This window comes from Pristis pectinata, chromosome 9 (genome assembly GCF_009764475.1).
Source record: "Pristis pectinata isolate sPriPec2 chromosome 9, sPriPec2.1.pri, whole genome shotgun sequence".
Classification (NCBI taxonomy): domain Eukaryota; kingdom Metazoa; phylum Chordata; class Chondrichthyes; order Rhinopristiformes; family Pristidae; genus Pristis; species Pristis pectinata.
Window position 1 is genome coordinate 94,755,194 of NC_067413.1, and position 27,362 is coordinate 94,782,555.

Sequence of the window (27,362 nt, forward strand, 5' to 3'; positions counted from 1 at the left end):
GCCACTTAGATGCCTTGTCAGTTTCCAAAGCAAATCTCGTAAGTGGTCTCCCATCATGAACCAGCAGTTGCGGTACATTTCGTTACTGTTGAGAGGAAAACATCCCCTAGGAACGCATCTCCACTTATAACATGGGATTCAATGGAAAATAGAGTTCCATTTTACAGAAAATCAGGATACGGACAATCTTCTAGGAACACAACCCCTCTGTAATACGGGGGTCACCTGTAAATGACTTAGAATGGAAATGCAGGTGGTCTGATTAGTAAGTCTGCAGACGACACAAAAATTGGTGGACTTATAGAAGTTAAGAAGGTTATCCATGGATACAGCAGGACATAGATCAACTGGAAATTTGGACAGAATGGTGGCAGATACAATTTAATCCAGACAAGTGCAAGATAATACACTTTGGGAAGTCAAATTCTAACAGGATGTATCGAGTAAATAGCAGGGACCTTAGGAGCATTGATGGACAGAGGGACCTTGGGGGTGTGGGGGTGGGGCCAAATCCATAGCTCACTGAGTGATGACACAGGTGGATAGGATGGTGAAGAAACCATTTGGTATGCTTTGTATTTTTTAAATTCTAAATATAAATATTGACATTTGGTATTGCCTTTATAGGCTGAGCCATTCAGTACAAGAGTTGGGACGTCATGTTGCAGTTCTACAAAACATTGGTTAGACTGCATTTTGAGTACTGGGTACAGTTCCCATCACCACACTGCAGGAAGGACATGGTAGCAATAGAGAGAGTGCAGAAGAGACTCACAAGGATGTGGCCTGGAATGAAGGACTGTAGTTATATGGAGAGATTGGATAGGCTGTGTTTGTTCACACTGGAATGTAGGAGGCTGAGGAATGACCTTATCAAGGTTTAGAAAATTGAGCAGCATAGATAGGAGGAGTGTTTTTCCCAGGGCAGGGAGCTCTTGAACTTAAGGGCACAGGTTTACAGTGAGAGGGAGAAACTTAAAGGAGATCTGAAGGGTAAGTTTTTCTACACAGAGCATGGTGCTTATCTGGAATGAGCTGCCAGAGGAGGTGGTAAAAGCAGATACAATTATAATGTTTCCAAGGCATTTGGGCAAGTACTTAGACAGGAAAGGTGTAGAGGGATATGGGCTTAATGCAGGCAAATGGGAGGTATCATGGTCGGCATGGACAAGGTGAGCCAAAAGGGTCTGTTTCTGTGCTCAATGGCTCTCCGATTCGAGGTCATTCACAGTCCATCAATAATTTGGTTGACTTTTCACTAAAAAAAACTTGGGAGAGCAATGGAATCATATCAGTCAGAATGCTTGCCCAGAAAGCATTTTTTACTTTATTAAACAAACAAATTCAGATGTAAATGGACTTTAGAACACCTTATATTGCCATGCACTACAATGCAATAATCCATGATCAGCTGGTGTCAAATAATGTACTCATTAAGCAACCACTGTCAAATATACAAATTGGCATAATTGTGCAGATTAGAAAGTGCAATAAAGAAATATAAACTTCATCAAGTTTTTTTTTGCAATCCGGGATAAAAGTTCAAAGTACCCACCTGCTCCTTGACATAATTAATAGTGGTGTAACTTTTATTTTTGTCACCATATCAAGAACATATTCTGCCTCTTTATCATGTTTTCCAGAAAAATAAACACAGTTCTAAGGAAGAATGAATGTTAAAATTCCATAACCATGGAAGATTGAGGAGGAACACAAGCACTTGTGATATTTGATGCACATCTTTCTGATGGGTTTTGTGTGTTCTATTTCACCTTCAAACTGGCCTTCTTGAGCTGAAAACTTTCACACCATTCTGCAGAGATGAACGAGCATATTTGGTCAGTAGAGACCCAATGGTCTGTTTTTCTCCACATAAACCCCTAATGAAGTGAGAAATAGAACAAAAAGTAGTTGTAAAAAGGTTGAAAGTCTCCAAAGACATCAAATGGTACTAAGCAAAAATCCATATTTTCTTATATTTATAAGGCTTTGAATTAGCTTCGAGGGAGTGAAACAAATGTGGAATAAGATTTATGTACAGTATATTATGGCGAGATTCAGGCCCCATTTACCATCTGGAATAAGCTTACAAGTCTACCAATTAAAGAGTTACTGCTAACTTTTCAGCATATTTTCTGTAGAATCAGCAATTTGGGCCTCTCCATCTCCATGAAGACAACAGGGGGAATTCTGTGGATCACTGAGCAACTGTTAAATGAACCCACTGGAAGGTTCAGCACAGTCAGTATTCTTCACAATTTAATTTCAGACATAGAAACTTTTAATACAATGGAGAAAATATTCGTTATATTTTACCTTTCAATAAATAATTATAAATATTGCTTTCATCACCTTCCTTCTCAGACTGAAAGTGGATCACCTATTCTTGATCTGTTTCACTTGATGTGAAACAGACAATGACATTTTTCTCACTGTTGATGACACCTTTGTCCATGTTTGGCTACAAGGAGTGACAAGTGGTCTGATTGGCTGTAGCCTGCTTCTTGTGGGCAGCAAAAACATTAGAAGGAGCAGTAGTTTGGTCTATCACACAGTAAGATCAAGGCTGATCCTGTACCTTGTCCACTCTCCAGTCTGATTATCATATCCTGATCCTTTGGTACTCAAACATTTATTAATCTCAACCTTGTACTCTTTGATTCAGCATTTACATCTTTTGGAATAAAGAAATCCAAAAAAATCACAACCATCTGAACAATTAAACTTCTCTTCAGCTCAATATTAAGAGCCAACCCCTTACTCTGAGACTATGCCCTCTTGTTCTAAATTCTGCAGGCCAAAGAACCAGACTCCAGACATCTATCTTATCCATCTCTCTCAGAATCTTGTAGATCGCAAAAAGATCATCTCTCAACCATACTTCAGTGAGCCAATCCTACTCAATCTAACCTCTAAAGGACAATAGTCTCATCCTGAGAATCAAATCTTGTGAAAATACACTACAAGTCTTCCAAAACATGGGCCTCCTCCTAATAGCAGAGATGAAAACAGCACACAGTTCTCCAGGTGTAGCTTTACAAAGACTTCCTTAATCCTGTACTCCAACTCACTTCCAAATAAAGGCAACACATCATTTGTCTTTTCAATTGGTCCCATAGTCTTTTGTGGGTACATTCATTTGCAGCAACTGGGCCTCAGTGGCAAAACAGTATTTGTTGTTCATTCCTAACTGCAGTCAAGAGTCAACAAATGGTGACAGAGAGTCACATGCAGGCCAAAATGGCAAGGAAAGCGATTTCCTTCTCTGCAGGACATCAATGAACCAGAAAGATTTTTGCAACTCTTCATTAATTTCATGGTCACCAATGTTCATACTCACTTCTTATTTGAGGTTTAACAGGAGTTTAAACTCCCTAGCTGCCTTAGTTCATAGGAACGAACATTTATACATTAATCAGAATTTTGGATTTAATATTATGGGAGCTCATTCATATATAGGGTGTCCGTTAGTCAGGCATTCATAACCCAGGAACAGCCTGTAAAGACCTCTTTGGCATTTACTGTCCTTTAAGCAATCCTCCATTTGTGCTAACATGCAGCACAAATCCATGAGCCCTCATTTTATGTGACAACCTTTCACTTGTTCCTTTATCAAGTATTGCTGTGTATTCTGCTAGTGACATCTTCAAAACCTGTCAAACACAATATTCCCTTTATAAGACCATGTTGACTCTGTCTAAATCATATCACAAGTTTTTGAGTGCCGTGCTACCACACTCTTATTAATGGATTCCAGCATTTTACTGACAACTGATATCAGGTTAACTCGTCTATAGAACTTGAAGCTATACTTGGTCAGGCATGGTAGCATAGCGGTTAGCGTAACATTATTACAGCACCAGCCACCTGGGTTCAATTCCAGCCGCTGTCTGTAAGGAGTTTGTATGTTCTCCCCGTGACTGTGTGGGTTTCCTCTGGGTGCTCTGGTTTCCTCTCACATTCCAAAGACGTACAGGTTAGGAAGTTGTGGGCATGCTATGTTGGCGCCGGAAGTGTGGCGGCACTTGCGGGCTGCCCCCAGAACACTCTACGTGAAAGATGCATTTCACTGTGTGTTTCGATGTACATGTGACTAATAAAGATATCTTATCTTAAGAGTGGTGTTAGATTTGCTATCATTGAATTTGATGGGATTGTTCCAGAAATTAAGGAACTTTGGAAGATTGTCACTATTTGCATCGCGTATCTCTGTAGCCACTTTTTTTGTTCAAAACCACTTAACGGAATAGGTTCTTCAGTTTCGCAGCCGTACTTGGATAGCTTGGATGAAGGCATGGTTAGTTCTGGGTCACAAGTACTAAATATTGCAGCTGAGATGTGGTCTTAACCTTTGCTGCACCCAAATGCTTAGTCATTTCCTGATAAGATATGGAGTGAATCAAAGTGACTCAAGACTGATATCTGCAGTAATGAGGACCTCAAGAAGAAACCGGGATGGATCCTTCACCCAGGTGCTTCAGGCTGAGGATGGATGAGAGTGCTGCAGGCCTGCCTTTTACATTCACGTGCCTGACTCCACCATCATAGATAATGGGGCATTGACACAGCCTTGTCCTCATGTTAAGAGGTTCAACTGGACATGGCAGATTTTAGTTGTAGGTTATCACCTCATTTTCAAGTTTGCCTGATGCTGCTACAGGTCCTGTGGTTGGTTAAGAATAAAATGACAATACGAGCTCAATGGGAGATGTTGGGAAATGAACAGCAGATGGGCCAAAGATCCTACACTCCTGTGGACCACTCATCTGAGAGGCACTGGAGCAGTGTTCAAACTTTTTAAAAAAGATTTAAAAAAAAAATTATGAAATAGGGGCAACAAGAGAGTTGAGACAGAAGCTGAGAGCTCGTCCCCGAAAAATAATTGAGGTCAGTGGGAGCAATCTGAGTGAGCAAAGATGTAAAAAGCAGTTACAATAAATGGCAGGAAAAATACCCCCAACTTCTAGAACCACAGCTCTAGAAGATAGAATTGCTGGGTGAAATGAACTGTAATCATCTGGATATATTTTTGTAATAAGTATGAAGAATACAAGAAAATAGGAGCAGAAGGCCTTGTCCTTCAATTTGATCATGGCTAATCGGCCCCAGGCCTTAGCTCCTCTTCTCGGTGCTAGTTTCTCAGAACCTCTACTTCTTTAAATACCTCCACTGATCTTACCTCCACAACCTCCTGGAGTAAAAAATTCCAGAGATATGCCAATCTCCACAAGAAAAAATTCCCATGCATCTCAGCTTTAAATGATTCTCCCCTGCTCTTGTAACTACATCCTCTCATTCAAGACTCTCCTATTGGTTGAAACACCTCAAAATCAGTCAGTGTGGAACGGTAATAACATCTCCTCCTTGCTGACAATCAACACAGGTGCATCTCAAGGATGTGTGCTTAGCCCACTGCTCTACTCTCTCTACACTCATGACTGTGTGGCTAAGCACAGCTCACATGGCATCTATAAATTCGCTGATGACACCACTGTTCTTGGTAGGATCTTGACAAGGTGGCGTACAGGAGTGAGATGGATCAGCTGCTTGAGTGGTGTCACAACAACCTCGCACTCAACATCAGCAAGACCAAGGAATTGATTGTGGACTTCAGGAAGGGGAGGTCGGGTGAAAACACACCAGTCCTCATTGAGGGGGTCAGTGATAGAAAGGGTGAGCAGCTTCAAGTTCCTGGGCATCAACATCTCAGAGGATCTATCCTGGGCCCAACACATTGATGCAATCACAAAGAAGCACACCAGAGGCTCTACTTTGTTAGGAGTTTGAGGAAGTTTGGTATGTCACCAAAGACTCCTTCAAATTTCTGTAGATGTATGGAGGAGAGCATTCTGACTGGTTGCATCACAGCCCGGTACGAAGGCTCCAGTGCACATGATTGCAAGAGGCTACAGAGTGTTATAGATTCAGCCAGCTCCATCACAGGCACAACCCTCCGCACTATCGAGGACTTCTTCAAGAGGTGGTGCCTCAAGAAGGCGGCATCCATCACTAAGAACCCTCACCATCCGGGACATGCCCTCTTCTCGTTACTACCATCGGGGAGGAGGTACAGGAGCCTGAAGACCCACACTCAACGATTCAGAAACAGCTTCTTCCCCTCTGCCATCAGATTTCTGAATGGTCCATGAACCCATGAACACTACCTCCTTATTCCTTTTTTATATTGTACTATTTTTGTAGTTTACAGTAATTTTATGTCTTTGCACTGTACTGCTGCCACAAAACAACAAATTTCACGTCATATGTCAGTGATAATAAACCTGATTCTGAAATCTACTCTGTCATATCCCTTTAGGATCTTATATTCCTCAATACTGTCACCTGTCATTCTTCCAGACTCTAAAGCAAACAGATATATTTTTTGGCTGTTCTTGGTAGGACAACCCTTTCATCCCAGGAATTACCCATATGCATCTCTTCTGGACTAGTTCCAATGTTAATATATCCCTTCCGAAGTAAAGGGATCAAACCTGTACACAGTACACCAGGTATAACCTCACTAATACCCTATACAACTATAACAATACTTCTCTGTTTCTAAAGCACTTGCAATAAATGCCAATATGCCATTTGCCCTCCTCAATACCCGTTGTGCCTGTATACTAACTTGGTGTTTCATGCACAAGAACACTGAGATCCCTCTGTAGTCCACCCACTTGCAGTGTCTCTCTATTTAAATAATGGAGCAAGACTACCTTTTAATTCCTTTTAGCAAAGTCCATGACCTCACACTTCCTTTCATTAAACTCCATTTGCCAAGCTTTTACCCGCTCACTTGACCTATCTGTATCCTGTTGCAGAGTCCAAATATCCTCACTGCAGCCTTTGCAATATGTTCAGAGTTCATCAATTAGCAATAAAAACAGCAAGAGACAACACAAGGTCAGTATCAAAAATACTCACTGGATATATGGAGCAATATCTTCTTCTGTCCATTTCTCCCTGATGTTAAAGAGACTGTTGAAACGATCCTGTATGTTCTCTGACAGATCCTCCACATTTAACTGGGAAATCACTTGAGGCCTTGAATTTCTATCCACAAGAGCAACACCCTACATAGTAGATAAAGCAAATGGTGTGCAAGAATGTGAATTTTAAAAGCAGTTTCATTCGCAATTGGATGATGACAGACCACTTATCAAACTTTAGCTAAGGTTCACTGCCTAAAACTAAATTTAAAGCACACACCATGAAGACAGCAAAACACTCTACTCTAGTATATTAGTCAGCTGTCAAAATAGCTTTCAGCAGTCCAAATGGACTCAAGTTCCCAAGAATCCATTAAGCAAATGCTCCTCATTGTGGAACTGCTACAGAACAAAGTATCTGATGAGGAGTTCTGCTGATCTCATCATTACTGACCTAGGAGGGGAAGTAGGTGAGCTACAGTTCCTGCTCATGGGTGAGCACAGGACTGGGCTCAGGTTTCATTCTCGGTGGGGATGAAAAGAACTGCTGACATTCATAGTGCAACAGCTCGACGCAAGTTATTGTATCCTAGAAGAGAAAAAGTTAAGTAATCTCAAAAACACTCCCTACTCAATCATCTTCCTGTACTTTTGCCAGGATATGGCATTACCTTACGGCTGCATCTGAAATCAGGAATTCAGCAGAGGCTGAGACCAAGTTTCCTTATTCAGTAGTTCCAAGTTATGAATTTTCACCACAATAGCATTGACTTTTTGGGGTACACATCTTTAATTTATGAAACTATAATTTCACTTTAACAAATAGAACACCACTTTTCGTGCACAGGAGTTCAATGCACCAAAATACCCATATTGCATTCTGCCCAGTCTTTTCAATTTACAAAATATTTTTAACAAAATGTTTTCTAATAAATCATCACTTTGATAAATCAAGGACTCACTTTGTTGAGTATTTTTCTATTAGATGAACTTTCAAAATACATAATTTCAATTTGTCAGCTGACATTTCCTACTGTCAGGAACACAGCTGAGCATTCTGTTGAATCAAGCCCTCTAGGAAGCACCGTTCTTTTACTGCTTCAACACTTCAGTAAGTAGCTGAAGGGAAGTGCGTTCCCCCACACAGTAATCTGTACCTTTTGCCACCGTTCACTTCAGTTATTGGTCTGAAGCTCTACTGTTTGAAGCACCGCACAACGTTATGATAAATAATATAGACCAATAAAGACCTTGTCCAGAGTTTTGGCTGGTTTAGAGATCTCAGCAAGGCCAGTGATACAGGAGTTTAAAATAGATCTGCTCCCTGGCTGATGGAGGGACACAAAGTAGGGAATGGTTAGGAGCTAAGTGGGGCGGAGTTGTCACCTTTCTGGAAGCAGGGAAGGTTAAATGTGATGTCGCTGCAGATTGAATGTGCTGCCAACATTCACAGCCAAAGCTGAATGCCCACTTCAACTAGTTGCTGCAGAGAGTGTTATCCTCAAGGTGCAATGTTCCAGAAGAGTCAATGCCTTTCAGGAACAGAAAAAAAAATGAACACAAATGTAGATTAAAACAGAAAACACTGATTATATTAATTTGTGCTGCTATTTTTGTTGCCATATTTTGTTTCATTAAGTACTGTGTTTCAAGTTCCTGACTTCTGGTAAAGTCTCTGGTTCTTGAACATTCTGTGCTTTGTTTGAGAAGAAAAAGCTTTTAAAAAAAAAGCAGCTAGAGCACTGTGTAGTTTTGGAAGAATCTATGCACATTTAAACCAGTGCGGAGAAGGTTCACTCGGTTGATTTCTTGGATAAAGGGGTTGAGCAGACTGTGCCCATAATCAATGAAATTGAGAAGAACGAGAGAGGAACTTATTGAAACATGAAAGAATCAGAGGAGGGTTGACAGGATAGATGCTGAGAGGATATTTCCTTTAGTGGTAGAAGTAACAGGCAGAGTTCAGAATAAAGGGTCATCCATTTAAGATCTTAAGATCCTTCTCTTAGATGGTCTTGAATCTCTGGAATTCTCTAACCAGAGAACTGCAGAGGCAGAGTCATTGAATATATTCAAGGCAGAGCTGGAGACACATTAGAACTACAGGGGTGTCAGGAGCAGGGGCTGATTGGCCTACCATGCTTCTTTTTCTTATCTTCTTCCAAACTTTGGAAGAACTTTTTGCTTTTTTGCCAAAATAAAACACATAGCCTGTTTTCTGACTATTTATCATTCGCGATTCATAGAAAGTACCAGCACTATAGAGCACACAGTGACTGCTAACAAATTCAAATTCTGGTTACATTTATTCAGAGGACTCAAACCTAAGTAATAGTGGGAGCAATTGCCTGCAGAGCAGCATGCAGATTTCACCGTCTCCATGGTAATCTCTATGATATGCGAGAGCCTAACTTATGTACTGCCTCTTATTATTTCAAACAACACACAGACAAACCAGGCATTAAGACATATCAACAAATCTGTTCTTCAAACTAATGGGTTTAGTGACAGAAAGACAGTTTTAACAGTTCTTATACCAGCAAATGTACCACAAGCAATCTGTCCGATATGAGGTAACAATACTGTCAAAGAACTGAGGGAAATGAAGGAAATGGGGAGGGGTGAAGGGTTAAAAGAACTCTGTACCACATGAACTAAATGAGAACAAAAGCTAGGAACTGCAGAAGAAACCTGTTGAAAGCAACTGAGTGTAGAGCTAAAGTAACGTCAGGAGAAGGGTCCAAGAAAATGAAAAGCAAAAAATTGCAGCTGTTAGAAATCTGAAATAAACAAAAAAAAATGCTGGAAGTACTCAACAGGACAGGCACCATCTGTGGAAAGAAAAAATGAGTTAATGTTTCAAGTTGACGATTTCTCATCAGAATTAGCTATCAAGATTTTTGATGAAAAGGACCAAATGAACAATTAGACATTTAAAAAAACCTTTAAAAAAATACTTAAATATGGCAATTATCTCATGTTCATGTGGGCCTGGTTATCTAGGCACCACAGATCTTCCACCTGTAGCATTACCTTTGTTTCTCTTCCCAGAGATGCTGCCTGACCTGCTGAGTACCTCCAGCACGTTCTGCTTTGTTTTAGATTGTCAGCATCCGCAATTTTTGAATGATTTTTCCTTTAGACTCCACTGCACAGAAAGCAGCCAGGGATGAAGAATTCGCTGATTCCTACTCACAAGCAACACTATGGGAGCTGGATCCTTTCTCATCCTTCAGCTGGTTTGGGTGTATAATCAAAGTGATGTCTGAGCAAATATCTTAAAAGGATAATACACTGGAGATAAGATTGAGTTGCCCAACTGACACAGGGCCATATAGATAAACATCAGCATATCAAGTGTTAAACAGAATGGCAACTATTCAAGGAATTTTTACCTTGAGTTGATCCAGTCTTGTTGACATACCCTCAGGTACACTCTGCTGCCACACCTCCTCAAACTCTGACAGATTGAACTTTACAGCATTTTGTAATAGCATCAGTGCAGTAGACTTGCAGACTTCATCCTCACTCAAGGCATAAAAAACTTCCCCTGCTAAAAATCAAGTAGAGCATTTTGTAAGTTAAGAACATGTGTTCCAAAAGGGTTCACGTACACACAGACAAGATAATACATTAACCAAATAGATGATGGTATAAATCCAGATGCAAGGACTCAGTTTTGATGGATCTACAGTACCTACTTAGTGTCAAATGATATCAGGTCTAGAAAAAATAGTCCAACATCCAAGACCAAAAACTTTATCCCTAAAAAAAACTCATAGAATGATTTCAGGGTTGAAGGACCCAAGTTACACGGACTAACTGAAGAAGCTCGAATTGTTCCCTTGGAGCAAAGGAGGTCAAGAGGCAATTTGTTGGAGGCATTTGGAATCACAAAGAGTCTAAGCTACGTAAGAAAAAGTGAGGAGAACTAGATGATAGAGATTTAGTGTGATCGGGAGAAGAGCTGGGATAACACAAGGGAAAACCTTTTCTTAAGCAGCAGGCAGTCATGAAGTAGATTAACTTTTAAAAGGCAACTATCAGATACATGAGGGAAGGACAAGAAGGAGCTGGGAACTGAGACAAAGATCACTATTTCTGGAACTGGCGTGGGCCTGATGGTCCAATGGGCCTCTATCTAAGATGCAAGAATCCCATTATACAAAATGGTGTGGCTGTGAGCCATTGGCAATCGTATTACACGGTGTCACATTATGTAACATTATGGTCTGACTGCTGCATCACCTTCATGCCAAGTGATCAACCACAGTCCTTGCCTTAACATGAAACACATTGGTATTGGTTTATTATTGTCACATGTACCGAGGTACAGTGAAAAACTTGTCTTGCATACCGTTCATACAGATCAATTCATTACACAGTGCACTGAGGTAGTACAAGGTAAAACAATAACAGAATGCAGAATAAAGTGTTACAGGTACAGAGAAGGTGCAGTGCATGCAGACAATAAGGTGCAAGGTCATAACAAGGTTGACTGTGAGGTCAACAGGACTGGCACCCAAAAATGTGCTCAGAATCGTGCAAAGCTACAACAGAGAGGCACACAGGCCAAACTGCGAAAGCAGCATACTGTACACTAAGACAACGGTCCCATAACCAAAAGTTCAAAGCCCAGCTATCTCCTGATTCACTCATGGTGAGATGCCAGTTTCGAACTACATCATCAAGGAACATCCATGCTCTTGATGCAGCGAAGGGAACATAATGAGAAAGATCTCAGCTAAATTACTGGAAGGTTCACTGCTAGCTGAGCTGTTGCAGTGCAGCAGTTTATGTAAAGGAAGTGAAGTCAGAAGGAAACTTTTGAAGATATAGTTTTTCCTCAGATATTTCCTTCTGGACAGTTGCACAGGAATACAAGAGCCTAGAAAGTACCACGCCTGACTATTACAAATTATAAAAGTAGAATTCTGCTCGAAGTATCATCAGACAAATACAACAAGGGATGTAGGAGTGAGTTACAAAAGAAAAGTGTCATTTGATTATTGGCCTATATTTAGTTAGCAACTTTCAAGCAGAACAGCACAGACAATGTTAAAATGTCCTTCAGCAACCCTTGGTGTAAAAAAAATGAAAGGATCAATCACTTCATGTTCACTGGTCATGAAATAATTGCAAATTGACTTTGGGTCAAATCAGAGTTACGGATGAACATTATACTCTCAGTGATCAAACAAACTGTTGATATTTGCACTGTAGCTTAGAGGAGCATTATGGGAAGAAAATCAGAAGAAAGTGATTGACATAAATGTAGTTGATTGGACCAGCTTAACACACACACACAACAGTAAATTTCAATGTTAAAAACCAAATTATTATTTGCAAATGATTTTTGTACATAGGACCTATAAGAGCCTTGTCTTACCTTCACTCGTATATGGTTTGCCATAACAATTCAGGCAATGTTCTATCATTTCCCTGTTGGAGGAAAAGCATAACCAGTTAGCTTATTATGGTAAATAAATCTTGAGTTAGATAAAATAGACATGGCTCAGATTAATCAGTAAAACCCTCAAACTGTCAATCTATGCATGGAAAATATTTTTAAAATGGTAAATTGGTTTTTTATTGTCACATGTACCGAGGTACAGTGAAAAACTTGTCTTGCATACTGTTCATACAGATCAATTCATTACAGCAGTGCACTGAGGTAGTACAGGGTAAAACAATAACAAAATGCAGAATAAAGTGTTACAGTTACAGAGAAGGTGCAGGTAAACAATAAGGTGCAAGGTCATAACGAGGTAGATTGTGAGGTCAAGAATCCATTTTATCGTACTAGGGAACTGTTCAATAATCTTATAACAGTGGGATGGAAACTGTCCTTGAGCCTGGTGGTATGTACTTTAAGGCTTTTGTATCTTCTGCCCAATGGGAGAGGGAAGAAGAGAGAAGTCCAAGGTGGGTGGGGTCTTTGATTATGTTGGCTGCTTTACCGAGGCAGCGAGAAGTGTAGACAGAGTCCATGGAGGGGAAGCTGGTTTCCGTGATGTGCCGAGCTGTGTCCACAACTCTCCGCAGTTTCTTGCAGTCACGGGCAGAGCAGTTGCCATACTAAGCCATAATGCACCTGGATAGGATGCTTTCTATGGTGCATCGATAAAAATTGGTGAGGGTCAAAGGGCACATGCCAAATTTGGAAAGGGTTCATAATTAAAATAGCTTCCAATTATATCAGAAGGTTAAAAAAAACCTATTGACTTTGGAAATCTGAATCTTTTTAAAAAAAATGAAACAGCCAGCAGGTCAGATAGCAACTGTGGAAAGGGATAAATGGAGTTGATATTTCAGGTCAATGACTTTTCATCAACAATACTGGCTGCCTGAGTATTTCTAACATTTTCTGTGTTTATTTATTCCAACATATGAAAATATCAAAAGGTGCTTCACAAAGGCATTATCAAACAGAAACTTTAAAAAAAATATGGATATCATTGAAGGCAGAGGTTCCATGGTTGACTAAGGAAGAAAGATTATATTTGGAACAGGATTCAGAGGAATCATTAGAAAAGCTGAGAAAGAAAACAGAACAACTACCAAAACAAAGGAAGATTGGAAAGGTCAGTGTGTATGCGAAAAATCTTTCCTGAAAACAAAATTACAAAGAATTTTCATGGGCACATTAGCAACAAGAGAATAGACAAGTTAGGGGCAGCAATTTGTAGTAATAAAAAGGTAAGCTAGCAGTGGGAAGCAAGGGAAGGGCAATGATGTAAATAAATAATTTGCTTCAGTTTTCTGAGAGGGAATTGATCAATCGATTACAAAGCCAAAATAAAGCCAACGTACACAGAGCATTTTATTCACAAAGAAATAGCATAAAGTTAGTGAATCTGAAGGGACATAAAACGCAATGATAGCTTCCACCCACCAAAAGCCAAGGAAGTAATAGCAGGTACTGTAACTGCCATTTGACAGAATTCTTTAAAAATAAACTGCTTGAAGACTCCAGTACCGAAATTACTGCACAACTCTTCAAAAGAAGAAACAGATAAACTATGAATTTCCGTTAGCGACTGTTAAGTTGTTTCCATAATACAGGGTGAAATGCAAGTTAATCAGGGTTATGGCTTTCTAAACGTATGGTTATGTCAGCCAATAAAAAAAAAGATTTCTTTGAGAAAATTAAAAAAACAGAAAAAATGTACCGGATCCAGAGTGTATAAATTTGTCCAAAGCAGTGGATAAATTATCAGATTAGGGACTTGTAGCAAAGCTGGATAAGAGGGAGATGACTGCATGGAAAGAGACAAATCAGAGGGTCTGGAGCTAAGAGTAGGAGCATAAAGTAATACTGAAACTCAAGAAAGATACGAGTGGCAACCAAAGTGAGATGAAGCCATTCTTCAGCAACACACACAAAAGCATGACTATAAATTGGATGCAAATTTAATGGCAAACTGCACTATTACATCCAGTAATGGGTCAAAGGGTCCTGCAACTGACTGATACACATGATCCTTGACTTTTGATAGCCATATGAACAATGTCACAACAAGGCTTAATCGATGATAAAAAGTAAATATTACACCTGCCATTTTTTTATTTCTCAGTCAAAACCAGCACTCCAGAATGATCAGTACCAGGTCATTTAGGATTTAAATGGGCAATCTCTACATTAGTTTACACCAACTACTCTAAAGTCAGACTGTATGTATGTGAGTAATAAATAAGGAAATGAATTGTGCTTTATTCTTCAAAATGTAATAAAGAGCATTTAACTTACAAAGCAACCAACCATAACTAATCTGTGTTGATACACTGACAAGCAACAGAAAAAATAGTCTAGCACTTCACTATTGCAGCACAAGTTTATAAATTATATCGTCAGTTCTTCATGGGGATTCAACTAGCTGATGATTTAAATGAAAACTAACCAGTGCATTACACCCACAGAATAAATATTTAGACCTAGAATTTGTAGGGCATGATAGGTCAACAAATTTTTGTTCAAGAAGCCACTGGTGCAATATTCAGTGAGGCACAAGACCCAAGGCGTTGTGCACAGCCAACTAGGCCTCAAGGTACTTCAAGACCTTTCCTTCACATACTTTGTCATTGAGGAGCTAGAAACTGGTTGTCTGGGGCAGGCGGCATTGCGGAAGAGTGGCTGGAGACGGGGGGGGGGGGGGTGGGGAGGAGAGATCTTGAAAACACATCCTCTTCCTGGTGGTGCTGCCATGATTTCAAACCCCTAATTCTACCTTTCCTGTTATTGTCACTTTACACCGCCATACTTTGCGCTTGTCGCTGTATTATTATGAGCACGTGAGCAAGGAATTTCATTGCACCCTGATGTATATGACAATAAACTAATCTGATCCAAAGTTGGCACTTGGATGGATAGGTTCATGTACCATGCATGCAAACATAAAAATAGCAGAAGAGGTGCCCAGGCATGCAGTTAAGATTGCTGGATGCCACTGCATATATCCAGGATCCCTCCTATCTTAGCGCATCACACACAGAGGATCCAGATGGAAATTCTGAGCAACTCCTGTTAAGGTTCCTTATTATCCTTTACGATAGATTTTGCATTGTAATTGAATCATATAGCACTAAACCAATTTCTAAATTCTAAGTTCTATTCTTCCCTCTCCAGTGCCCCACCTTCAGCATACTTCCTTTTTCCAAGATGGTCGCAACTGAAGGAACAAATGGGGTTCAGATCCCCAGCGACAAACTCTTCATAGATCATTCAAGTAACTTAGTACAGCACTATGGTACAACTCATTGAGTCATACAGCATGGAAACAGGCCCTTTAGCCCAACTTGTCCATGCCGACTGTGTTGCCCAGTGAGCTAGTCCCCTCTGCCCAAGTTTGGCCCATAGCTCTCTAAACCTCGCCTATCCATGTATTTATCTAGATGGCTTTTAAACGTTGCTAATGTGCCCGCCTCAACCAGTTTCTAGCAGCTCATTCCAAATACACACCACGCTTTGCGTGAAGAAGCTGCCCCTGATGTACCTTTTAAATCTCTTGTCTCTGACCTTAAACCTATGCCCTCTTGTTTTTAGCACCCATTCCCTGGGGAAAAGACGATGTGCTTGCACCCTGTCTATGTCCCTCATGATCTTATATACCCGTGTCAGGTCAGCCCTCAATCTCCTACGTTCCAGGGAATAAAGTCCTAGTCTGTGCAACCTCTCCTTGTAACTCAGGCCCCCAAGTCCAGGCACCATCCTGTTAAATATTTTCTGCACTCTTTCTAGTTTAATAACATCTTTCCTATAACAGGGTGACAAAAACTGTACACAATACTCCAAGTGAGGCCTCACCAATATCTTATATAACTGCAATATAATTTTCCAACACCTATACTCAATGCCCCGACCGAGGAAGGCCAACATGCCAAACACCTTCTTCACCACCCTATCTACCTGTGATACCACTTTCAGCGAACTATGCACTTGCACTCCTCGATCCCTCTGTTCCATAACACTCCCCAGGGCCCTACCATTCACTGTACAAGTCCTACCTTGGTTTGATCTCCCAAAATGCAATACCTCACATTTATCTGGATTGAAAGCCATTTGCCAATCCTCAGCCCACATACCTAACTAGCTGATCAAGATCTCCCTGTAATTTTTCATAACCTTCTGTCAACACCACCTTTTTTAGCGTCATCTGCAAATTTATTAACTATGCCTTTTACATTTACATCCAAATCATTTATATAAATTACAAACGACAAAGGTCCCAGCCCCGACCCCTGTGGCACACACCTAGACACAGGCCTCCAGTCTGAGAAACAACCCTCGATCACCACCCTCTGCTTCCTGTCACTGAGCCAGTTATGAATCCAATCCGCTATCTCCCCCTGAATCCCTTGCGATCTAACCTTCCAGACTAGCCTGCCATGAGAGACCTTGTCATAGGCCTTGCTGAAGTGCATATGAACAACGTCCACTGCATTACCATCATCAACCCTCCTGGTTACCTCATCGAAAAACTCCAAGAGATTTGTCAGATAAGGCTTCCTACACACAAAGCCTTGCTGACTGTCCTGAATCAGACCCTGTCTCTCCAAATATTGATAGATCCTGTCCCTCAGAATCCCCTCCAACAACTTACCCACCACCAACGTCAGACTCACCAGCCTGTAGTTTTGTGGCTTGTTTTTGCTCCCCTTTTTAAACAATAGTACCACATTAGTCACTTTCCAGTCCTCTGAAACTTCACCTGTGGCCAGAGATGAAGCAAAAATCTCTGCGAGGGTCTCCGCAATTTCTTCTCTAGCTTCCTACAAGGTCCAAGAATGCACCAGTTCAGGTCCTGGGGATTTATTCACCTTAACGCACTTTAAGGCCTCCAATACTTCCTCCCTGCTAATTTGTATGTGGTCCAAGAAATCACCACTCATTTCTCCCATTTCCTTAGCCTCCATCATTTCCTCCACAGTAAAACTTGAGAAATATTCATTAAAAATCTCTCCCATCTCCTTTGGTTCCACACACAGAGATGGCCATGCTGATCTTTAGGGGGACTATTCTCTCCCTAGCCACCCTTTTACTCTTAATATACCTACAGAATCTCTTGGGATTTTTCCTCGCCTTGCCTGCCAGATCCTTCTCATACCCTCTTTTTGCCCTCCTAACTTCTCTCTTAAGTGCATTCCTACACTTCTTGTTGTCATCAAGAGGTTCACTCATTCCCAATTGCTTATGTGCAGTGTCTGCCTCCCTTTTTTCCTAAAGCAGAGCCTCAGTAGTGTCTGGACTATTCATCTCAACCACAACAAGCCTTTGTTCAAAGCTCATACAGATAAATGATTTATAAATAAAACTATTTCATCCTTGATGAGAAATTTTAACTCTTTATCTGCAATGTGGGAATGAACTCAAATAGTTTGTTGACACGGTAGCGTAGCGGTTAGCGCGACGCTATTACAGCGCCAGCGATCAGGGTTTGATTCCCGTCGCTGTCTGTAAGGAGTTAGTACGTTCTCCCCGTGACTGCGTGGGTTTCCTCCGGGTGCTCCGGTTTCCTCCCACATTCCAAACACATACAGGTAGGTTAATTTGGGGTTAAAAAAAATGGCCGGTGCAGATTCGTTGGGCTGGAAGGGCCTGTTACCACACTGTAAATAAAATTAAAAATTTTAAAAATGTAAATTTTTTTAAAAATTTAATTTAAAAATTATGGAATATGCTGATGTTGACATTTAGATTTACCTCCTCCAAAACCTTCAACAAGAAACTCCTTTATGGTGTTCTGATGAAAGGTCATCAATCTGAAATATTTCCTCTGTTTTATTATCTCAAAGGCAAGTTTTATAAAGCATACCCAATCCTGTTAGGGAGGGAGTTCCAGAACTCTTACCCAAACGTCATAGAGTCATACAGCATGGAAACAGGCCCTTCAACCCCATTTATCCATGCCAACTAAACTGCCTTCCTGTGCTAGTTCCATTTGCCTGCATTTGGCCCATATCCCTCTAAACCTTTCCTATCCCATGCACCAGTCCAAATGTCTTTTAAATATTATAATTGTACCTGTCTCCATGACCTCCTCTGACAGCTTGTTCCATATACCCACCACCCTCTGTTGTGATAAACTTGCCATTCTGGTCCCTTTTAAGTGTTTCCCCCCTGACCTGAACCTATGCCCTCTAGTTTTAAATTCCCCGACAATGGGAAAAAAGACCGTCACCAATCACTTTGTCAATGCCTCTCATAATTTTACAAGGTCACTCCTTACCCTTCTTCGCTCCGGAAAACTGTGCCAGCCTATCCAGTCTCTTCTTATAACTTAAGCCCTCCAGTCCTGGCAACATCCTCATGAATCTGTTCTGCACCTTCACAAGCTTAATCATATCCTTCCAATGGTAGGGCAACCAGAACTGCACACGATATTCCAGGTGCGGTCTTATCAAGATCTTGTACGGCTGTATGTGACGTCCAAAGTATTGTACTCAATGCCTTTCCCCACCCCGAATGAATGCACAAGTGCCATCTGCTTTCTTCATCATTTTGTGTACCTGTGTCACCACTTTCAGGGGACAATGTACTTGTACCCTAGGTCTTTGTTCTACAACACTCCCCAGTGACCTGTCATTCACTGTGCAAGTCCTGCCCTGGTTTAACTTCCCAAACTGCATCACTTTGTATTTATCCGAGTTAAATTCCATCTGTCATTCCTCAGCACACTTTCCCAGTTGATCTAGATCCTGATGTAGCCTTAGACACCCATTTTCACCGTTCACCACACCACCTATTTTGGTGTCATCCGCAAACCTACTAAAGGTGACGAATGTACAGTTTGAAGTTAAGCTGGTTTGTGACTTAAGGAGACTTAGAGGTGGTTCTCATGTGCCTGCTGCCATCTCCTTCAAAGTGGTGGAGACCACAGGCGTGGGATGTGCTGTCAAAATAGGCTTGATGATTTACAGCAGTGTGCGACTCATAAATGATAAATTCTGCAGCCACTTTGTGCTGGTGGGGGACAGAGTAAATATTAAGGAACGTCACCACACTGAGTTTGATTTGTCCTCAGAAGTGTCATGCTTTCCAAATTTTGTTGGACTGTGCCCATCCAGACAAGTGCAGAGTACTCCAACACACATCCAACTTGTCTTGTACATGGTGAAAACATGTGGAGAAATGTGGAAGCAAATGCTTCATCTCCAGATGCCAAGCCTCCAACCTGCTCTTGTAGCCATAGTATTTATGTGGCTGGTCAGTTAAGATGCAGGCAGGTGGTGAAGTCAAGGAGACTGGTGTTTGGAAGGATTCAAAATAGGATATTGCCACTGCTTGCCACAGATGTACCCCAAATGAGATGTGTACAACATTCCGGCATGAAGTGATATTTTTGAATGCTGGCACAGTTTTGTTTTGTAAAAAATTGCAAATGGAACTGAATGCTCTGCAATCAAAAGCAGACATTCCCCAAGGAATTTCTGCAGCACTGCAACATGTTGTAAACTTGAGTAATCTCAATACACTGGAAAACCTTTCCTTGACATGCTTCACCACTGCAGAGCCAGAGGTCAGTTGTCTGGTGCCAAGTAGAGTTGGGGAGCAGGGATTTGTGAAGAGAGGTGAGAGAAAATAAAACCTGCAGAAAGTTCTTCAAATTGCAATCCTGAAACTTGCCAAGTGAACTCCCAACAGCTTCTTCAAATTACTGAAATATGTGCAAAAGTCATATACAGTACATAAAAAATTCTGCTGCCTATTGCTTTGTATACAAGTAAATTTAATCCGAGCTCAAATGTAAAATAAATTTGAGATTCTTTCTCCCTGCCTCTAGCTTATATTGACTGTATACTGTTATTCTATTCCTTAAAAGGGTAAAATAATTCCTTTCTTATGAGATATCTCCAGATTTTTCTGTACACAATGTTTTGGGTGGCAGAGGTATCAGATCTTGCATGAAGGAAGACATTTGTGTGGTTGCTGGAGGCCATCACCTAAGCCCCACAACATCACTGCAGGAGTGCCTCACTCTCCTCCATCTCTGGAATGAAATTTCTTCATCCCCACACTGCATCCACTCACTCTTACTTTTGTCATAGGATGCAATTAGATAACGATTTCTGAATAATTATAATATTTTTAACAATGGCAGCCTTACTGAGCAACAGAAAATGCTGGAAACACTCAGAAGGTCGGGCAGCATTGAATGGAAGACACTATCTGTCAGACCCTATCTGACCTGCTGATTATTTACAGCATTTTGTTTCATTTCACATTTCCAGCATCTGCAATATTTTATTTATGGATTACTGTCCCACAGAGACTTTTACAAGTAATTTCTGCCTCATAACAATAAGTAATGACCTGTTAAACAAAACAAAATCAAGATGCATTCATCAGTAATAGCAACAGAAATGTAGAGGGGCTCTTCAGATTATGAATAACCTGACTTACAGAAATCTGACTTTACACAAATTCTCCATACATTTTTAAAGCATTTTTCAAGCTATAATAGTTACAATAATAAAATGTTTCATGGCATTCATTAATAACTGAATACAATACAAATTCCATTAGTTTAATTATGGTCAGGGTGATTATTCAATGAAATGAAAATATAGCAAGTCTCTGTAGAGTGATATGATATGTGTAGCTACAGAACCCTCATGTAACCCGGGGACTGCCTATATTCAATAGCACATCTTACACACTTCATTTGTGGTTTTCAAGTCTTGTGTCAAGTCCTGTGATGAAATAAACCTCTTTGGCCAAATTTATACATAATAAGCATAACTTGAGGGTGAGGAAAAGCACTTATTGCACTTTGTATAACATCTTAGGATAACATAAGGATCTGAACTCCAAACCAATAACAAATCTGTGCCAAAACAATAATGCAAGATTCTCCTGAACTATGCACACAGCAATCAGTCTCTGCAAGTCATTTTCCCCAATGTAGCATACACATGTTCACCAGTCTGTTGTAATATGGAAGAAAATCCAACATCTTACTGGAGAAATTCAGTATATGATTGATAAAATACAGGAACTTTAACTATGGTATAGTGACTTATATTTCAGGAATTCAGATAAATCAGAGCCAATATTTTTACATCATATTTCTTAGTTGCCTGGAACAACTCTCCACAAAGCCCATGCTATCAAGAAATTGTTAAACATTGATTTGTTAAAATGCTTTTACATTTTGTTAAGATAAAGTACCATACAAACTCAGGATCCTCTTCCAAAGACTGCATTCACAGAAGATTTGAATACGACATCGAAATTACCCAGGGTTGGTGAGAATAGGAACAAAGATAAAGTATTGTGCACTTAATTATATAAATATGTTGTGTCACAACAAAGCAAGAGCATCTTTCTTATTTTACGCCATCAAGGAAGCTTTTACTTTAATTACCTTATTTTTCCTGTCAGTATTGACGCACAAGGTAAACTAGCGCAAAGCCATTCACATTGCCATGGGGACAGCAAAACAGCTTTCTCTCTGACTCACCATGAACAACAAAATACATGGACTCACATTCTGTAAATATATTACTTGATGTCTTTCAAATATGGAACCAGACATCAGCAAGATTATCAGAGTATGTATTACTTCAGCACCACAGATATATATGATTGAGAAAAATCATCAATAACAACATATTGTGCCTTTAACACAGAAGTGCTTATAAACCCTTTACAGGATGTCACCAAATAAAAATTTCGACAGAGCCAAAGTGCAGATCACCAGAATTTTGTCTTGGAAGTCAATTCCAAGCATAATCCCAAAGAGAAAGGGTGAGAAGTAAGAGAGATTTAGGGAGGGGATCCCACCGTTTAGGCCCAAAGCAACCAAAGGTACGGCCACCAAGTGATAAATTTCATGGACAGAGTCAAAACTAAAGAAGTGCTGGGGATTATAGAGAGATTTTAAATTAAGGTTGTGCCATGATAGGTCAGCAAGCACCAGAGGTAAAGGGTAAATGTTATAATTAGTTCTTTATCAATTATCAATAAACGATGAACACTTATAAAGCATCTGGAAAATCTCTTCCTGCTGTAACATGCTTACAGCAACAAGACTTATGACCATACCTCTCACCCGAGACTATGTCGATGTTCATATTTTTCAAAAATGCTCTGCTAGAAAATGAATTGTGTAGGGGCACATTTTTGCGTGCTAGGTGATACCACTTTTATGAAACTTTCATCAGTTGGAAATCAGGGATTTACCACGTGGTTTGTAAAGTCAGTAACTTACATATAAAGTTCTGTGTGCGTCCACTGCATTAACGCATGAAAAACCTTGGTGTGCATAATGGCATTAAACAATGTGCAATGAACTACAAGGCACTTGTGTAATTTCAGTCATGCACGGTTAATAGCACTTGGACCAGATCCTTCCAAACAATCCCCAGCAGTCAGCATCCCCTTCCCCCCCCCAACCCCCAAACCCACCTCTTGCAAAGAGTAGGAATCAGGTCTCTTATTCTTAATTCAATCATTATAGCCATAATCTCAGTGTCTACATATTGTTATAATTTTATGATTCTTCCCTTGAAACAACTCTTTCACATGCCCCAAGGGGCTCCATTTCATGATCAAATTCCAGAATTCACCAGTACTCTAATTTGGGAATGGAAGGACGAGGCTGTATGAAAACAATGTAAACTAAAAAGCTCATTTTTAGCAATAAACATGTAATTAATATTCTCACTTCCTGAACATATCAAAAACTTTGCCAGATAGTGCACACTGCTTATTTTCAAAGAGGCAAAACAGAAGACAGTTTTTCCCCAGACACAATTTAATTTACCAATTAAAATACATGAGAAATCCGCTGCTGGTGCAATGAATATCAGCACATAAAAATCACAAACTTCAGAGTACAGATGCCATAAATAGCTGGAAAGGGTGCAGAAAACATTCACGAGCATGTTACCGGGACTGGAGGGCTTGAGTTGTAAGGAGAGGCTGGGAATTTTTTTCCTGGAGTGTAGGAGGTCGAGGGGTCACATCAAAGAGGTATATAAAATCATGAGCAGCATAGATAACGTGGAAGGCCACAGTCTTTTTCCACCCCAGAATAGGGGAGTCTGAAGCTAGAGGGCATAGATTTAAGGTGAGAGGGGAAAGATTTAAAAGGGATCTGAGGGACAACTTTTTCCACACAGAGGACAAAGAGGTGGGTATGATTACAATATTTAAAAGACATTTAGATAGGTACAAGGATAGAAAAGATTTAGAGGGATATGGGCCGGATGCGCACAAATGGGACTAGTTTAGCTAGGCATCTTGGTCTTCATGGAGAAGTTGGGCCAAAGGACCTGTTTCCATGTTGAACAACTCTATGACTCTAATAAATTTAGAAAAGATCAAGCAAATTTCAAGGAATTGTATTCATCACTGTTGTCGGTCAGGAAGATCTGGCAAATGGAATATAATGAGGGAAAATGTAACAGCTGCAGGGAGCAGTGGATACAGCCCGGTCCATCACGGTCATAGCCCTCCCTACCATCAAAAGCATCTACGTGAGGTGCTGCTTTACGGCCCATCCGGGTCATGTCCTATTCTCGTTGCTACAGCTAGAAGTCTGAAGTCTCACATCACCAGGTTCAGGAAAACAGCTACTTTCCTACAGCCATCAGCAACGGAACACTACAGACCACCTCTTGATCTACCATGGACTTGTTTCTAATTGAGTTTGCTGCACTAATATTGTGTTTTTCACACTCTTTTTCTTCAATCTTGTATAATTTATGTTCTGTGTGTTGTCTGAGCCTATGTACTCATGATGCTGCTGCAAGCAAGTTTTTCACTGTACCTTTACCTCATCGTACTTGTGCACGTGACAATAAACACAACTTGACTTAACATTAACTAGACAGTCTAACTGGATGAGATGGTACAAGGCATGGTTAGTAAGTCTGCAGATGACACTGAAGTAGGTGGTGGCGTAGACAGTGATGAAGGTTATCCAGAATTACAGTGGGATCCTCAGCTGGCTAAATGGGCTGAGGAATGGCAAATGGAGGTTAATTCAGATAAGAGTGAAGTGTCAAATCAAGGTAGGACTTTCACAGCAAATATTAGGGCCCTGGGGAGTGTTGTAGAACAAAAGGACCTTAGAGTTCAGGTACTTGGTTCCCTGAAAGTGGAGTCACAGGTAGACAGATGGTGAAGGCGGCTTGTGGCATATTGGCCTTCATCAGTCAGGGCATTGAGTATAGAAGTTGGGAGGTTATGTTGCAGTTGACGTTGGTGAGGCCACACTTGGAGTATTATGTTTGGTTTTGGTCACCATGCTATAGGAAAGATGTTATTAAACTGGAATAAATGCAGAAGAGATTTACAAAGATGTTGACAGGACTCGAGGGACTGAGTTACAGGGAGAGGTTGAACAGGCTAGGAATGGGCTCAATCTCTTTCCCAGGGTTGGGGAATCAAAAACTAGAGGGCATAGTTTTAAGTTGAGAGGGGAAAGATATAGCAGGAACTCAAAGGGCAACCTTTTTTTAAAATACACAGAGGATGGTATGTATTTGGAATGAGCTGCCACAGGAAGAGGTTGAAGCAGGAATATTAACAACATTTAAAAGGTACTTGGACAGGTACATGGTTAGGAAAGGCTCAGAAGGATATGGGCCAAATGTGGGCAAATGGGATGAGATTGGATGGGCATCTTGGTCAGCATGGACCAGTTGGGCTGAAAGGCCTGTTTCCATGCTGTATGACTCTATAACAATGAATCACTACCTTTTAACTTAAGGCACAATACTTAAAGAGTTAAAATTCACAAGTCCTGGAAGATTAATGATCATAGCTAAGCTGTCATTAAGGTCAATAGTGAAGCAAGTACCACTGCCACAAGGTTAGTGGAAAGAAGACATTTGAGTACATAAACATGCCTTGTTGTTCTTTGTATATTTAATCATTAATTCTTTCCAATAACAGAGGAAACTTTAATGATCAACCAAAGTAGAAATTAAATCACAGTTTAAATGATACCCCCTGAACTATGACATGCTGGAAAAAATGATAATCTGTCTTTGACTGTCTCCTGTTGAGTTCCTTGTGATTACTCTTCTGCTACCAGTGCAGATACGAAATGCACACACTTACTAACCAACAATTAAATATCAACAAGTGCTTAAATAAAATTATGGACCAATAAATACTTTTCACAATGCTGTACAAACAAAAATAAAAATGCACAGAACGAATTGAATGAGAGCCTTCAAATTCAGACACATACGTAAACAGAAAATAAATCACTCCAAAGCACAGGAAAACCTGGTTTCAGCCATCATCCCCAATGGTTTGTTTGCACAGTAATTGTCACTTACCTTGGCTCAAGAAGTTCCAGCTCTTGAAGGCAAATACTGAGAGGAATCTTAGTGAACGACCAAGATTCTGAATCAACCAACTGAGTCACATGATTCAGTAGCTTCATTTCATAATCAAGTTCCAGAATTCTCCAGTACCCTAATTTAGGGGAAAAAAGGCCAGGGATGTACAAAACACCTCACAAAAACACAGTCTACAACGTGCTATTTTGGTTATAAATTTGTGATTAATATTCTGGCTTCCTAAAAAAACGTGTAAAAAAAAACTTACCATACAGCACGTTGCTGGTTTTTCCAAGGAAATGAGGCACAACAGAAGGCCATATTTTACAGACAAAACTTAATTCACCAATTAAACATGTATAAAATGCTACAAAGAAGGAATATCTGCACACATACACACAAAAAAATCACATGAACTTTAAAGCCGAGATGTCATCAAGAGAAATAGCAAAGATCATGCAGTTAATGTAAAATAACTTCACTAATTAAATATTGCAATATTACTTTTTTTAATAGATTTATGTAATAAATATAGTATTAAGAAGCAAATCAAACATTTTCCAGTAGATGTTATGGTCAAGCCAATAGCTGATTCATGAGCTACCAAGAAATAACAATCTTCAATAATGCAATCAATCAGAGATTACTCACAATTTTAATGAAAGAACACTGGGATTTGTTTTTGCATTCAATGCAATTCACCAGAAAGAATTCTCATTAGTTAAATATCAGACACTGTGACTGCACAACTGAAGATTAATGCTTCTGTTTGACAAGATTAGGGGCTTTAACACTCATCACTGAATATACAATACTACTGGGTGAAATCCAATAGCATGATTGCAAAGCTCACTTTAAAAATGTCATCTGACCTCAGAGATGTCTTTTTCTCTGAGGTTTTTTGCTACCTGGTTTGATATCCGAATCAGTTCCATCAAAAAGCCTGTAACTAATTTGTAGGTAAGTCTTTTTAGCCATTCACCCAAGTCAGTATTCTTCAGATATAAATCCAGTGATACTGGCTACTTAAACTACTCTGCCAAATTAGGAAGACATTACTGGTTATGCTCCTGTTCTCATGGAACACCCAACACATGCACTCAAACAGAGATCACTGAGGAGGAAGTGAAAGGGGCATCCCTGGTGAAGTTTTGCCCTAGTACATCCATTGTTAGAGTCATGCTCATAAGACATAGAAACAGGCCCACCATGTCCATCAAGCACCCATTTGCACTAATCCTATTTTGTATTCTGCCTATATTCCACCCTCCATTCCCCCCACCCCTAGATTAGACCACTCACCTACACACTAGAGGTAATTTACAGTGATCATTTAACTTAACACACGGCACATCTTCGGGATGTGGGAAGAAGTTGGTGTATCCAGAGGAACATGCAAACTTCACACAGACAGCACTGGAGATTAGGCTTGAACTCAGGTCGCTGAAACTGCAAGACAGCAACTGTACTTGTGCCATCTCCCAAATATTAACAAACCTAGGAAAGGCATCCAGGAAGCCTGGATGGCTCAGTGATGCACAATGTAATATAGCCTTGGCTATGTCTGGCAGAGTCAACTGATACTTAAGGCATGTTATTGCAGAGTAGATTCGATGGGCTAAATGGCATAATTCT

At 40.2% G+C, this 27,362-nt stretch overlaps 1 protein-coding gene across 1 annotated transcript in view; it reads right to left on the reverse strand.

Moving 5' to 3' along the window:
* Window positions 1-1,233: 1,233 nt before the first annotated feature.
* dscc1 (DNA replication and sister chromatid cohesion 1) overlaps window positions 1,234-27,362 on the reverse strand; it is a 42,776-nt gene continuing 16,647 nt past the window's right edge. The window contains exons 5-9 of the mRNA XM_052023352.1: window positions 25,725-25,863; window positions 12,319-12,371; window positions 10,325-10,482; window positions 6,925-7,073; window positions 1,234-1,880 (exon numbers count right to left, since the gene is read on the reverse strand). Of these exons, the coding sequence (XP_051879312.1) occupies window positions 1,775-1,880; window positions 6,925-7,073; window positions 10,325-10,482; window positions 12,319-12,371; window positions 25,725-25,863 (605 nt within the window). The 3' untranslated portion in view covers window positions 1,234-1,774. The remainder of the gene's footprint in view (window positions 1,881-6,924; window positions 7,074-10,324; window positions 10,483-12,318; window positions 12,372-25,724; window positions 25,864-27,362) is intronic.